Consider the following 13,220-nt stretch of genomic DNA (forward strand, 5'->3'; position numbering starts at 1 on the left):
GTGCTTGGCACAAAGTATGCTCTGGACAAGTACCACCATTATCATCCCGCTTTGGGATGGGAGAAGCATCAGATCATTTCAGTTTTCTGGGAGAAACAAGTCAGGGACCGAGGGGAATAGTCAGGGATGCCCAATCAATCAATCAATCAATCAGTGGTATTTACTGAGTGTTTACTCTGTGCAGAGCACTGTAATAATAATAATAATAATGATGGCATTTATTAAGCGCTTACTATGTGCAAAGCACTGTTCTAAGCGCTGGGGACGTTACAAGGAGATCAGGTTGTCCCACGGGGGGCTCAGAGTCTTCATCCCCATTTTACAGAGGAGGGAACTGAGGCACAGAGAAGTGAAGTGACTTGCCCAAAGTCACACAGCTGACAACTGGCAGAGCCAGGATGTGACTTGCCCAAGGACACACAACAGACAAGGGGTGGAGCGGAGTTAGAACCCAGGTCCTTCTGACTCCCAGGCTTGTGGTCTCTCCAGTAGGCCACACTACTTTTTGGGGGAGAGAGACGTGAACAGAAATTTCAGTTAGGGAAAGCGGCAGACTATAACGTTCATTCAGTTATTCAATCGTATTTATTGAGCTCTTACTGTGTGCAGAGCACTGTACTAAGCGCTTGGGAAGTACAAATAGGCAACATCTAGAGACGGCCCCCTCCCCAACAACGGGCTCACAGTCTAGAAGGGGGAGACAGACACCAAAACAAAACAAGTAGACGGGATGAATAAAGGGAGCAAGCCAGGGCGACTCAGAAGGAGTGGAAGAAAAGGAAAAGAGGGCTGAGTCAGGGAAGGCCTCCTGGAGGAGATAATAATAATAATAATGGCATTTATTAAGTGCTTACTATGTGCAAAGCACTGTTCTAAGCGCTGGGGAGGTTACAAAGGTGATCAGATGGTCCCATGTGGGGCTCACAGTCTTCATCCCCATTTTACAGATGAAGGAACTGAGGCCCAGAGAAGTGAAGTGACTTGCCCAAAGTCACACAGCTGACAATTGGCAGAGCCGGGATTTGATTCAGAAGGGGCTTAAGGATGAGGCGAGGTGTGTGGTCCTCGGACAGGAACGGGCAGAGTGTTCTAGACGAAAAGGAGGGAATGACTAAGAGGTCAGTGGTGGGAGAGAGGAGGAGGCCCAGGGAGTAGGACAGCTTGAAACCAAAGATATTTTACATCTGCCCAACTTCATCATCATCATCATCACCAATCGTATTTATTGAGCGCTTACTGTGTGCAGAGCACTGTACTAAGCGCTTGGGAAGTACAAGTTGGCAACATATAGAGACAGTCCCTACCCAACAGTGGGCTCACAGTCTAAAAGTGGGAGACAGAGAACAAAACAGTGGGTAGCGTATCTCATACACTTTTACCACCTGCCGGGTGCTTCCTTTTATTTGTTTTGAATCTGCCACCCTCAAGATTCACTGGGTGTGTTTGAATTGGGAGAACAGCTCCCTTCTCTCACTTGTCACACCTTTTATGGACCGCGGTCTCGTGGGGTTGGGGTGAGGATTAAAACCCTTAATATAATAACAATAATAATAATAATAATAATAATAATAATAATAATAATAATAATGATGTAAGAGCTTACTAAGTGCAAAGCACTTTTCTAAGCACTGGGGGGATACAAGGTGATGAGGTTGTCCCACGTGGGGCTCACAGTCTTAATCCCCATTTTACAGATGAGGGAACTGAGGCACAAAGAAGTGAAGTGACTTGCCCAAAGTCACGCAGCTGACAATTGGTGGAGTAGGGATTTGAACCCATGACCTCTGACTCCAAAGCCCGAGCTCTTTCCACTGAGCCATGCTGCTTCTCATATGGTCACATAACTATATGCACAGGTTCCAGGCTGAAACAAGAAGATAATAATAATAATTGTGGTATTTGTTACGCGCTTACTTTGTGACGGGAACTGTAGTTAAGTAGTGTGGCTTAGTGGAAAAAGCCCGGGCTTGGGAGTCAGAGGTCATGGGTTCTAATCCTGGCTCTACCACTTATCAGCTGTGTGACTTTGGGCAACTCACTAAACTTCCCTGTGCCCCATCTGTGAGACCGACACGGGACAACCTGATTACCCTGTATCAATCCCAGCGCTTAGAACACTGCTTGGCACATAGTAAGCACTTAACAAATACCATCATTATTATTACTACAAGGAAATCAGGTCCGACATGGGGCTCAGTCTTCATTTTCCAGATGAGGGAACTGAGGCCCAGAGAAGTGAAGCGACTTGCCCAAGGTCACCCAGCAGACAAGCGGCTGAGCCAGGATTAGGACTCAGGTCCTTCTGATTCCCAGGCCTGGGCTCTTCCCACTAGGCCACACTGCTTCACGGGGAGAAGGACGTGAAAATAAATTACAGCTAGAGAAAGTGGCGGAGTAAAAGCCTACGCACTCAAGCCCTGTGGGGTTGGGTGAAGTGAAATGACTTACCCAAGGTCACCCAGCGGACAAGCAGCCGAGCCAGGATCAGAACTCAGGTCCTTCTGACTCCCAGAGAGAGAAGCAGCGTGGCTCAGTGGAAAGAGCCCGGGCTTGGGAGTCAGAGGTCATGGGTTCTAATCCTGGCTCCGCCGCTTGTCAAGCTGTGTGAACTTAGGCAAGTCACTTAACTTCTCTGGGCCTCAGTTACCTCCTCTGTGAAATGGGGATTAAGACTGTGAGCCCCACGTGGGACAACCTAATTATTTTGGATATCTCCTCCAGTGGTTAGAACAGTGCTTGGCACATAGTAAGCGCTTAACAAATACCATCATCATCATCCCAGGCCCGGGCTCTCTCCACTAGGCCACAGTGCTTCACGGGGAGAAGGACGTGAAAATAAATTACACCTAGAGAAAGTGGCGGAGTAAAAGTCTACGCACTCAAGCCCTGTGGGGTTGGGTGAAGTGCAACGACTTGCCCAAGGTCACCCAGAGGACAAGCAGCCGAGCCAGGATCAGAACTCAGGTCCTTCTGACTCCCAGAGAGAGAAGCAGCGTGGCTCAGTGGAAAGAACCCGGGCTTGGGAGTCAGAGGTCATGGGTTCTAATCCTGGCTCTGCTGTTTGTCAAGCTGTGTGAACTTAGGCAAATCACTTAACTTCTCTGTGCCTCAATTACCTCATCTGCAAAATAAAATGGGGATTAAGACTGTGAGCCCCATGTGGAACAACCTAATTATTTTGTATATCTCCTCCAGCGCTTAGAACAGTGCTTGGCACATAGTAAGTGCTTAACAGAGAAGCAGCGTGGCTCAGAGAGAAGCAGCATGGCTCGGTGGAAAGAGAACGAGCTTTGGAGTCAGAGGTCATGGGTTCAAATCCCGGCTCCACCACCAGCTGGGCAACTTTGGGCAAGTCACTTAACTTCTCTGTGCCTCAGTTCCCTCATCTGTAAAATGGGGATTAAACCAGTGAACCCCCCATGGGACAACCTGATCACTTTGTAACCTCTCCAGCGCTTAGAACAGTGCTTTGCACATAGTAAGCGCTTAACACATACCATTATTATTATTATTATTATTAACAAATACCATCAGCAGCAGCAGCAACCCCAGGCCCGGGCCCTCTCCACTAGGCCGAGCCCGGCTCTCTCAATCAATCAGTCGTATTTATTGAGCGCTTACTGTGTGCAGAGCACCGTACTAAGCGCTTGGGAAGTCCAAGTTGGCAACATCTAGAGACGGTCATCATCATCATCAATCGTATTTATTGAGCGCTTACTGTGTGCAGAGCACTGTACTAAGCGCTTGGGAAGTACAAATTGGCAACATATAGAGATGGTCCCTACCCAACAGTGGGCTCACAGTCTAAAAGGGGGAGACAAAACCAAACATACTAACAAAATAAAATAAATAGAATAGATAAGTAAATAAATAGAATAGATATGTAAATAAATAGAATAGATATGTAGATAAATAGAATAGATATGTAAATAAATAGAATAGATATGTAGCTATGTGCACATTATTAACAAAATAAATAGAATAATAGAATAGTAGCACTTTGTCTATCAACTCTGATGAACTGTAGTCTTCCAAAAGCCTATTACAGTTCTCTGTACCTAATAAGAGGTCAAAAAATACCACTGATTGAGTCACCTCTTCGAACGACCACACAAATTTACCTTCTCCCCATTTTTATAAATCTAAAGCACCGACGAACAGAACTAGAGTACATCGATCCCACGGGGCTCACACTCCTCGTCCCGTTTTACAGATGAGGTAACCGAGGCCCAGAGAAGTGAAGTGACTTGCCCAAGGTCAGAGCAGACGCGTGACCGAGCCGGGATTAGAACCCAGGTCGTTTGGACTTCGAGGACTGTGCTCTGTCCACTGAGCCACGCGCCGTGATGGACTGACTACAGAGGCTGTGTGGCCTAGCGGTCCCTTCATCATCATCATCAATCGTATTTATTGAGCAGTTACTATGTGCAGAGCACTGTACTAAGCGCTTGGGAAGTACAAGTTGGCAACATATAGAGACTTCTCTACCCAACAGTGGGCTCACAGTCTAAAAGGGGGAGACAGAGAACAAAACCAAACATACTAACAAAATAAAATAAATAGAATAGATTTGTACAAATAAAATAAATGAATAAATAAATGGAGTAAAAAATATGTACAAACATATATACATATATACAGGTGCTGTGGGGAAGGGAAGGAGGTAAGATGGGGGGGATGGAGAGGGGGATGAGGGGGAGAGGAAGGAAGGGGCTGAGTGTGGGAAGGCCTCCTGGAGGAGGTGAGCTCTCAGCAGGGCCTTGAAGAGAGGAAGAGAGCTAGCTTGATGGATGGGCAGAGGGATTGGGGGCATTCCGGGCCCGGGGGAGGACGTGGGCCGGGGGTCGACGGCGGGACAGGCGAGAACGAGGCCTAACGGGGAGGAGATTAGCGGCGGAGGAGCGGAGGGTGCGGGCTGGGCTGGAGAAGGAGAGAAGGGAGGGGAGGTAGGAGGGGGCCAGGGGATGGACAGCCTTGAAGCCCAGGGTGAGGAGTTTCTGCCTGATGCGCAGGTTGATTGGTAGCCACTGGAGATTATTGAGGAGGGGAGTAACATGCCCAGAGCGTTTCTGGACAAAGATAATCCGGGCAGCAGCATGAAGTATGGATTGAAGTGGAGAGAGAGACACGAGGATGGGAGATCAGGGAAAAGGCTGGTGCTGTAGTCCAGACGGGATAGGATGAGAGCTTGAATGAGCAGGGGAGCAGTTTGGATGGAGAGGAAAGGGCGGATCTTGGCAATGTTGCGGAGCTGAGACCGGCAGGTTTTGGTGACGGCTTGGATGTGAGGGGTGAATGAGAGAGCGGAGTCGAGGATGACACCAAGGTTGTGGGCTTGTGAGACGGGATCCTCCACCTGTCTGCAGTCTGACCTTGGGCAAATCATTTCCTTTCTCTGTGCCTCAGTTACCTCATCCGTACAGACGGTCCCTTCCCAACAGCGGGCTCACAGTCTAGAAGGGGGGGGACAGAGGACAAAAGCAAACGTATTGCCCAAGCGCTCTCCTGGGCGAGCGTCCACCGCGCGCCCCCCGTCCTTACTTTTTGGGCCCGACCTGTCCCACGTTGACCCTCACACAGATGACCTTCCTGGTCTGCATGCCCACGGAGCAGGCGTCCTGGCGGTGCCAGCGGGCGGACGAGTTGAAGGCGGCCACGGAGGAGTCCTCCACGCACTGGCCCCAGGGGCTGGCCTGCCAGTGATAGACGGTGCAGGCGTGCTGGTTGCAGCTGCGGCTCTCCTGCAGGCCGCTGCTTTCTGGACACTGGGCGCCTCCTGCACAACGCGACCGGAAACCCGGGTTACCTCCCTGCTCCCAATCAATCAATCAATCAATCAATCAATCAATCGTATTTACTAAGCGCTTACTATGCACGGAGCACCGTACTGAGCGCCTGGGAAGTCCAAGTTGGCAACATCTAGAGACGGTCCCTACCCAACATCATCATCAATCGTATTTATCTTACCTCTTACCTCTTACCTTACCATCTTACCTCCCTCCCTTCCCCACAGCACCTGTATATATGTATATATGTATATATGTTTGTACATATTTTTTTACTCTATTTATTTATTTATTTAATTTATTTGTACATATCTATTCTATTTTATTTTGTTAGTATGTTTGGTTTTGTTCTCTGTCTCCCCCTTTTAGACTGTGAGCCCACTGTTGGGTAGGGACTGTCTCTATATGTTGCCAATTTGTACTTCCCAAGCGCTTAGTACAGTGCTCTGCACATAGTAAGTGCTTAATAAATACGATTGATGATGATGATGATGATGATTTACTGAGCGCTTACTATGTGCAGAGCACTGGACTAAGCGCCGGGGAAGTACAGATTGGCAACACATAGAGACAGTCCCGACCCAACAGTGGGCTCACAGTCTAAAAGATGATGGAATTTATGGAGCACTTACTATGTGCGAAGCGCTGTTTTAAGCGCTGGGGAGGTTACAAAGCGATCAGGTGGTCCCACGGGGGGCTCACAGTCTTCATCCCCATTTTACAGGTGAGGTAACCGAGGCCCAGAGAAGTGAAGTGACTTGCCCAAAGCCACACAGCTGACAAGTGGGGAGTGCGGATTTGAACCCATGACCTCTGACTCCAAAGCCCGGGCTCTTTCCACTGAGCCACGCTGCCAACAGCGGGCTCACAGTCTAAAAGGGGGAGACAGAGAACAAAACCAAACATACTAACAAAATAAAATAAAGAGAATCGATATGTACGGGTAAAATAACACCTCGTCTCCTTAACCCCCGTCCGGGTGGGGAATGGGCCTGGGGAGCGCTGGACTGGACTCTCCCAGAGCGGTGGCCTAACGGGACACTCAAGTTGACCACGCGGAAGGAGGCGATGGTCCGGATTCCGGATTTTGACCAGGAAAACTCTTTGGATGCACTACCAGAGCGACGGTGGATGGAGAGCAGGGCGTCCTGGGACGGACGCGTCCATGGCGCCGCTGTGGGTTGGAGACGCCTCGACGGCGTAAGACAAGTGCTTAGTACAGTGTGCTGCACACGGTAAGCTCTCAATAAATAAGCTCTCATAGAGACGCAGCGTGGCTCAGTGGAAAAAGCACGGACTTTGGAGTCAGAGGTAATGGGTTCAAATCCTGGCTCCGCCACTGAGCTGTGTGACTTTGGGCAAGTCACTTCACTTCTCTGGGCCTCAGTTCCCTCATCTGTAAAATGAGGATGAAGACTGTGAGCCCCACGTGGGACAATCTGATCACCTTGTAACCTCCCCAGCGCTTAGAACAGTGCTTTGCACATAGTAAGCGCTTAATAAATGCCATTATTATTATTATTATTAATAATAATGAATAGCATTGACAGAATGAGTGCCGCCCCCAGCTCACATCCTCCCCCTGGCCCGGCATGCCCTCCCTCCGCACATCCGCCAAGCTAGCTCTCTTCTCCCTTCAAAGCCCTACTGAGGGCTCACCTCCTCCAGGAGGCCTTCCCACACTGAGCCCCCTTTTTCCTCTCCTCCTCCCCATCCCCCCCGCCCTACCTCCTTCCCCTCCCCACAGCACCTGAATATATGTTTGTACAGATTTATTTCTCTATTTATTTTACTTGCACATATTTACTATTTTATTTATTTTGTTAATGATGTGCCTATGGCTATAATTCTATTTATTCTGATGGTACTGACACTTGTCTACTTGTTTTGTTTTGTTGTTTGTCTCCCCCTTCTAGACTGTGAGCCCGCTGTTGGGTAGGGACCGTCTCTATATGTTGCCAACTTGGACTTCCCAAGCACTTAGTACAGTGCTCTGCACACAGTGAGTGCTCAATAAATATGATTGAATGAATGAATGCCTGTCTGTTATATTGTTCTATTATACTCTCCCAAACACTTAGTATAGTGCTCTGCATACAGTAAGTGCTCAATAAATGCGATTTACTGAATAACTGTTTGTTATATTGTTCATTCAGTCATTAATCGTATTTATTGAGTGCTTACTATGTGCAGAGCACTGTACTAAGCGCTTGGTAAGTACAAGTTGGCAACATATAGAGACAGTCCCTACCCATTGTTGTACTGTACTCTCCCAAATGCTTAGTAAAGTACTCTGCACACAGTAAGCGCTCAATAAATATGATTGACTGAATGACTGACTGTTATATTCTATTGTACTCGCCAAGCGCTTAGTACAGTGCCCTGCACACAGTAAGCACTCAGTAAATATGACTGATTGACTGACTCACTGTTATATTGTTGTACTGTACTCTCCAAATCACTTAGTGTAGTGCTCTGCACACAGTAAGCACTCAACAAATATGATTGACTGAATGACTGACTGTTATATTCTACTGTACTCGCCAAGCGCTTAGTACAGTGCCCTGAACACAGTAAGCACTCAGTAAATACGACTGATTGACTGACTCACTGTTATACTGTTGTACTGTACTCTCCAAAGCACTTAGTGTAGTGCTCTGCACACAGTAAGCGCTCAATAAATATGATTGACTGAATGACTGACTGTTATATTCTATTGTACTCGTCAAGCGCTTAGTACAGCGCCCTGCACACAGTAAGCACTCAGTAAATACGACTTATTGACTGACTCACTGTTATATTGTTGTACTGTACTCTCCAAAGCACTTAGTGTAGTGCTCTGCACACAGTAAGTGCTCAATAAATACAATTGACTGAATGACTCACTGTTATATATTGCTGTACTGTACTCTCCCAAGTGCTTAGTACAATGCCTTACACACAGTAAGCGCTTAATATATACGATTGATTGAATGACTATTCTATTGTTCAATTAGTTCAGAGGTCTACACACAGTAAGTACTCAATAAATATGATTGGCTGAATGACTCACTGTTATATTGTTGTACTGTACTATCCTAAGCACTTACTACAGTGCCCTGCACACAGTAAGCGTTCAGTAAATATGAGTGACTGAATGACCGACTGTTATATTGTTCTATTGTACTCATCAAGCGCTTAGTAATATTAATGATGGTATTTGTTAAGAGCTTCCTATGTGCCAAGCACTGTTCTAAGCGCTGGGGTAAACACAATTTGCATTTGTAGTTTGTACTTCCCAAATTTGTACTTCCTGATTTGCACTTCCCAAGCGCCTAGTACAATGCTCTGCACACAGTAAACGCTCCATAAATACGATTGAATGAATGAATGAATGGATATAAGGTAATCAGGTTGTCCCACGGGGGGGCTCACAGTCTTAATCCCCATTTTACAGATGAGGGAACTGAGGCACAGAGAAGTTAAGTGGCTTGCCCAAGGTCACACAACAGACAAGCGGTGGAGCCGGGATTAGAAGCCACGTCCTCCGACTCCCAAGCCTGTGTTCTTCCCTCCTTCCCTTCCCCACAGCACCTGTATATATGTATATACGTTTGTACATATTTATTACTCTATTTATTTATTTATTTATTTTACTTGTACATATCTATTCTATTTATTTTATTTTGTTAGTATGTTTGGTTTTGTTCTCTGTCTCCCCCTTATAGACTGTGAGCCCACTGTTGGGTAGGGACTGTCTCTATATGTTGCCAACCTGTACTTCCCAAGTGCTTAGTATAGTGCTCTGCACACAGTAAGCACTCAATAAATACGATTGAATGAATGAATGAATATGTTTGTACACATTTATTACTCTCTTTATTTATTTTACTTGTACATATTTATTCTATTTATTTTATTTTGTTAGTATGTTTTGTTTTGTTCTCTGTCTCCCCCTTTTAGACTGTGAGCCCACTGTTGGGTAGGGACTGTCTCTATATGTTGCCAACTTGGACTTCCCAAGTGCTTAGTACAGTGCTCTGCACACAGTAAGCGCTCAATAAATATGATTGATTGATTGATTGACTCCCACTAAGCCACCCTGCTTCTCATAAACTAAAATAGTGCCTGACACTAAATAAGTGCTTAACAAATATATAACTACTGTGAGCCCACTGTTGGGTAGGGACTGTCTCTATATGTTGCCAATTTGTACTTCCCAAGCGCTTAGTACAGTGCTCTGCACACAGTAAGCGCTCAATAAATACGACTGATGATAACTACTACTACTACTACTACTACTAACATTAATAATAATGGGGGGGATAGAATCTATGGAAATACTTTCATCTCAGGGCAATTTCCAAGAGGAAACAGGAATGAAGAGATAAAGGGCTATTTTAGCACTCAATTCTTTGTCTAGCCAATGATACATTTAATTAAATGAAATATCATTCAGCTCCCCCCTCCCTTTCTTTTCTTTTTTGGATGAAAAGCCATCACAAATGTATGTTTCAAAAACCCTCCGTGACCTTTCGACGTGAAGCGCCCCTTCTATCGAAATAATGCTTGCCATGTTTTTCTGGAGGTGAAGAGTCATTCATTACGAGTGATTCAGTGACTGTCTGCGGCTTATAATGGATTTGACGGGAAAGCGCCTGACACAGATCTAATTTTAATGAAGCTCCGGGCTGCGACAGGAACTGATACGGCCTGGAGACAGAATCTCTCCCGACAAAGGGCGAGTGTTTCAGATCCACTTCCAACACCGGAGGGGTGCTCTTTATTTATCTATTAGGGGCCTCCTCTGGAATCACGAGAATTCCCGAGGCACGCGGTTGACGTTCAGTTAAGGAAGCGCAATTTCCAAGCTCTTTAACGTTGCTAAATCCATTTTCAGGTTTCCGCCCCCCAAACCGCTGCTGTATCTGAAAATGTGTCACCCTCATCTTCGTATCTGTACTGTTCCGTGAATATTTTGGGGAGAAATCAGGTGGGTAAATCATAGTCATCTCCTTGATATTTGTGAAATTTCCCTACATTCCAAAAAACGGTTCCCCCCGGGGTAACATCAGAGAATGCTGAAAACACAAATGGCTTTTATTTGTGACTTCTCCATGGCTCTCGCTGGGAAAACTCATTGAGGATGGAAAAGGAGAGAAGCAGCGTGGCTCAATAGAAAGAGCATGGGCTTTGCAGTCAGAGGGCATGGGTTCGAATCCTGGCTCTGCTACATGTCTGCTGTGTGACCTTGGGCAAGTCACTTAACTTCTCAGAGCCTCAGTTACCTCATCTGTAAAACGGGGATGATGACTGTGAGCCCCGCGTGGGACAATCTGATCACCCTGTATCCCCCCAGTGCTTAGAACAGTGCTTTGCACATAGTAAGCGCTTAACAAACGCCATTATTATTATTATTAAAAGTGTTAAGAGGAAGGTCATTGTCATGATTAAATTTAAATAACATGCACCTGTTATTATTATTAAATTCAAACAGCATGCACTGTTATCCTGGGTTGTCTGTGGTTTCAGGTGGCAGAACCTGAGCTACTCAATGGCTTGTCTTATATGCTCTTCTGTTAATTTACAGAAAGATAAGATTAAGCCTCAATCAACCGATGGATAATAATAATAATGATGATGATGGTACTTGTTAAGTGCTTACTATGTGCGAAGCACTGTTCTAAGCACTGGGGTAGAAACAAGGTGATCAGGTTGTCCCACGTGGGGCTCCCAGTCTTAATCCCCATTTTACAGATGAGGTAACTGAGGCACAGGGAAGTTAAGTGACTTGCCCAAGGTCACACAGCTGACAAGTGGCAGAGCTGGGATTAGAACCCACGACCTCTGACTCCCAAGCCCGGGCTCTTTCCACTGAGCGATGCTGATGGATCATCATCATCAATCGTATTTATTGAGCGCTTACTGTGTGCAGAGCACTGTACTAAGCGCTTGGGAAGTACAATTTGGCAACCTATATGGATGGATCCGTCGTGCAGAGCACTGTATTAAGTGCTTGGGAGAGGAAAATGCAACCGATTAGCAGACACGTTCCCTGCCCACGGAAAGCTTACAGTCTAGGGGGGTTTGACATGGTATTTCAGGATAATGCAGATGCTATATGAAGAATTGGAGATTTTGCTTCATAAACAGTGATTTAGGGCCTATTATTTCCCCATAACGGTCAGCTATTGAAGCAGACCGAACAATTGTGTTAGTTATTTTTTTGTGGGCAGGGGAAGGGTCTACCAATCAATCAATCGTATTTATTGAGCGCTTACTGTGTGCAGAGCACTGTACCTGGTTGCACTGTACTCTCTCAAGTGCTTATATTGTGCTCTGGTACTGTATGCATTCAGTAAATTCATTCATTCAATCATACTTATTGAGCGCTTGCTGTGTACAGAGCACTGTACTAAGTGCTTGGGAAAGTACAAGAGAAGCAGCGTGGCTTAGAGGAAAGAGCCCGGGCTTGGGAATCAGAGGTTGTGGGTTCTAATCCTGGCTCTGCCACTTGTCAGCTGTGTGACCTTAACTTAAGCCACTTGACTTCTCTGCACCTCAGTTACCTCATCTGTAAAATGGGGATGAAGACTGTGAGCCCTGTGTGGGACCAACTGATTCCCCTGTATCTACCCCAGCGCTTAGAACAGTGCTTGGCCAATAACAATAATAATAATAATAATAATGATGGCATTTATTAAGCGCTTACTATGTGCAAAGCACTGTACTAAGCGCTGGGGAGATTACAAGGAGATCAGGTTGTCCCACGGGGGGCTCACAGTCTTAATCCCCATTTTACAGATGAGGGAACTGAGGCCCAGAGAAGTGAAGTGACTTGCCCAAAGTCCCACAGCTGACAATTGGCAGAGCCGGGATGCGAACCCATGACCCCTGACTCCAAAGCCCGGGCTCTTTCCACTGAGCCACGCTGCTTCTCTAATAGTAAGCGTTTAACAAAAACCAACATTATTATTATTATTATTGTTATTATTTTTACAGCACAACAATAAACAGTGATATTCCCTGCCCACAATGAGCTTTTGGTCTAGAGGATGCAACTGATTGATTGTTAAACAGCACTTCACTATACCTTTCTTGGTTGAATACATGATCTACTTTCCTTTTTAGGTTTTTTTTTAGGATTCTTAAGACTCATTTTTTGTTTTCTTTAAATGGTCTTTGTAAAGTGCTTACTATATGCCAGGCACTAAACTAGGCACAGGGGTAGATACAAGTTAATTCAGTTGAACACTTTCCACATCCCACATGGGGCTCATAGTCTCGATTCCCATTTTACAGATGAGGGAACTGAGGCACAGAGAAGTGAAATGACTTTCCCGAGGCCAGACATGTGACGGAGCCAGGATTAGAACCCAGGTCCTTCTGAGTCCCAAGCTGGTACCCTAGCCACTAGGCCCCGTTTCTATTTTTGAACTGTAGACTTTTCTAATC

At 46.0% G+C, this 13,220-nt stretch overlaps 1 protein-coding gene across 1 annotated transcript in view; it reads right to left on the reverse strand.

Moving 5' to 3' along the window:
- The window catches only part of THSD7A (thrombospondin type 1 domain containing 7A), a 329,576-nt gene that overhangs the window by 113,180 nt on the left and 203,176 nt on the right, over nucleotides 1-13,220 (reverse strand). The window contains exon 8 of the mRNA XM_038770315.1: nucleotides 5,542-5,776. Coding sequence (XP_038626243.1) covers nucleotides 5,542-5,776 — 235 coding nt within the window. The remainder of the gene's footprint in view (nucleotides 1-5,541; nucleotides 5,777-13,220) is intronic.

The sequence above is a fragment of the Tachyglossus aculeatus genome, chromosome 2, assembly GCF_015852505.1.
Source record: "Tachyglossus aculeatus isolate mTacAcu1 chromosome 2, mTacAcu1.pri, whole genome shotgun sequence".
Taxonomy (NCBI): Eukaryota; Metazoa; Chordata; class Mammalia; order Monotremata; family Tachyglossidae; genus Tachyglossus; species Tachyglossus aculeatus.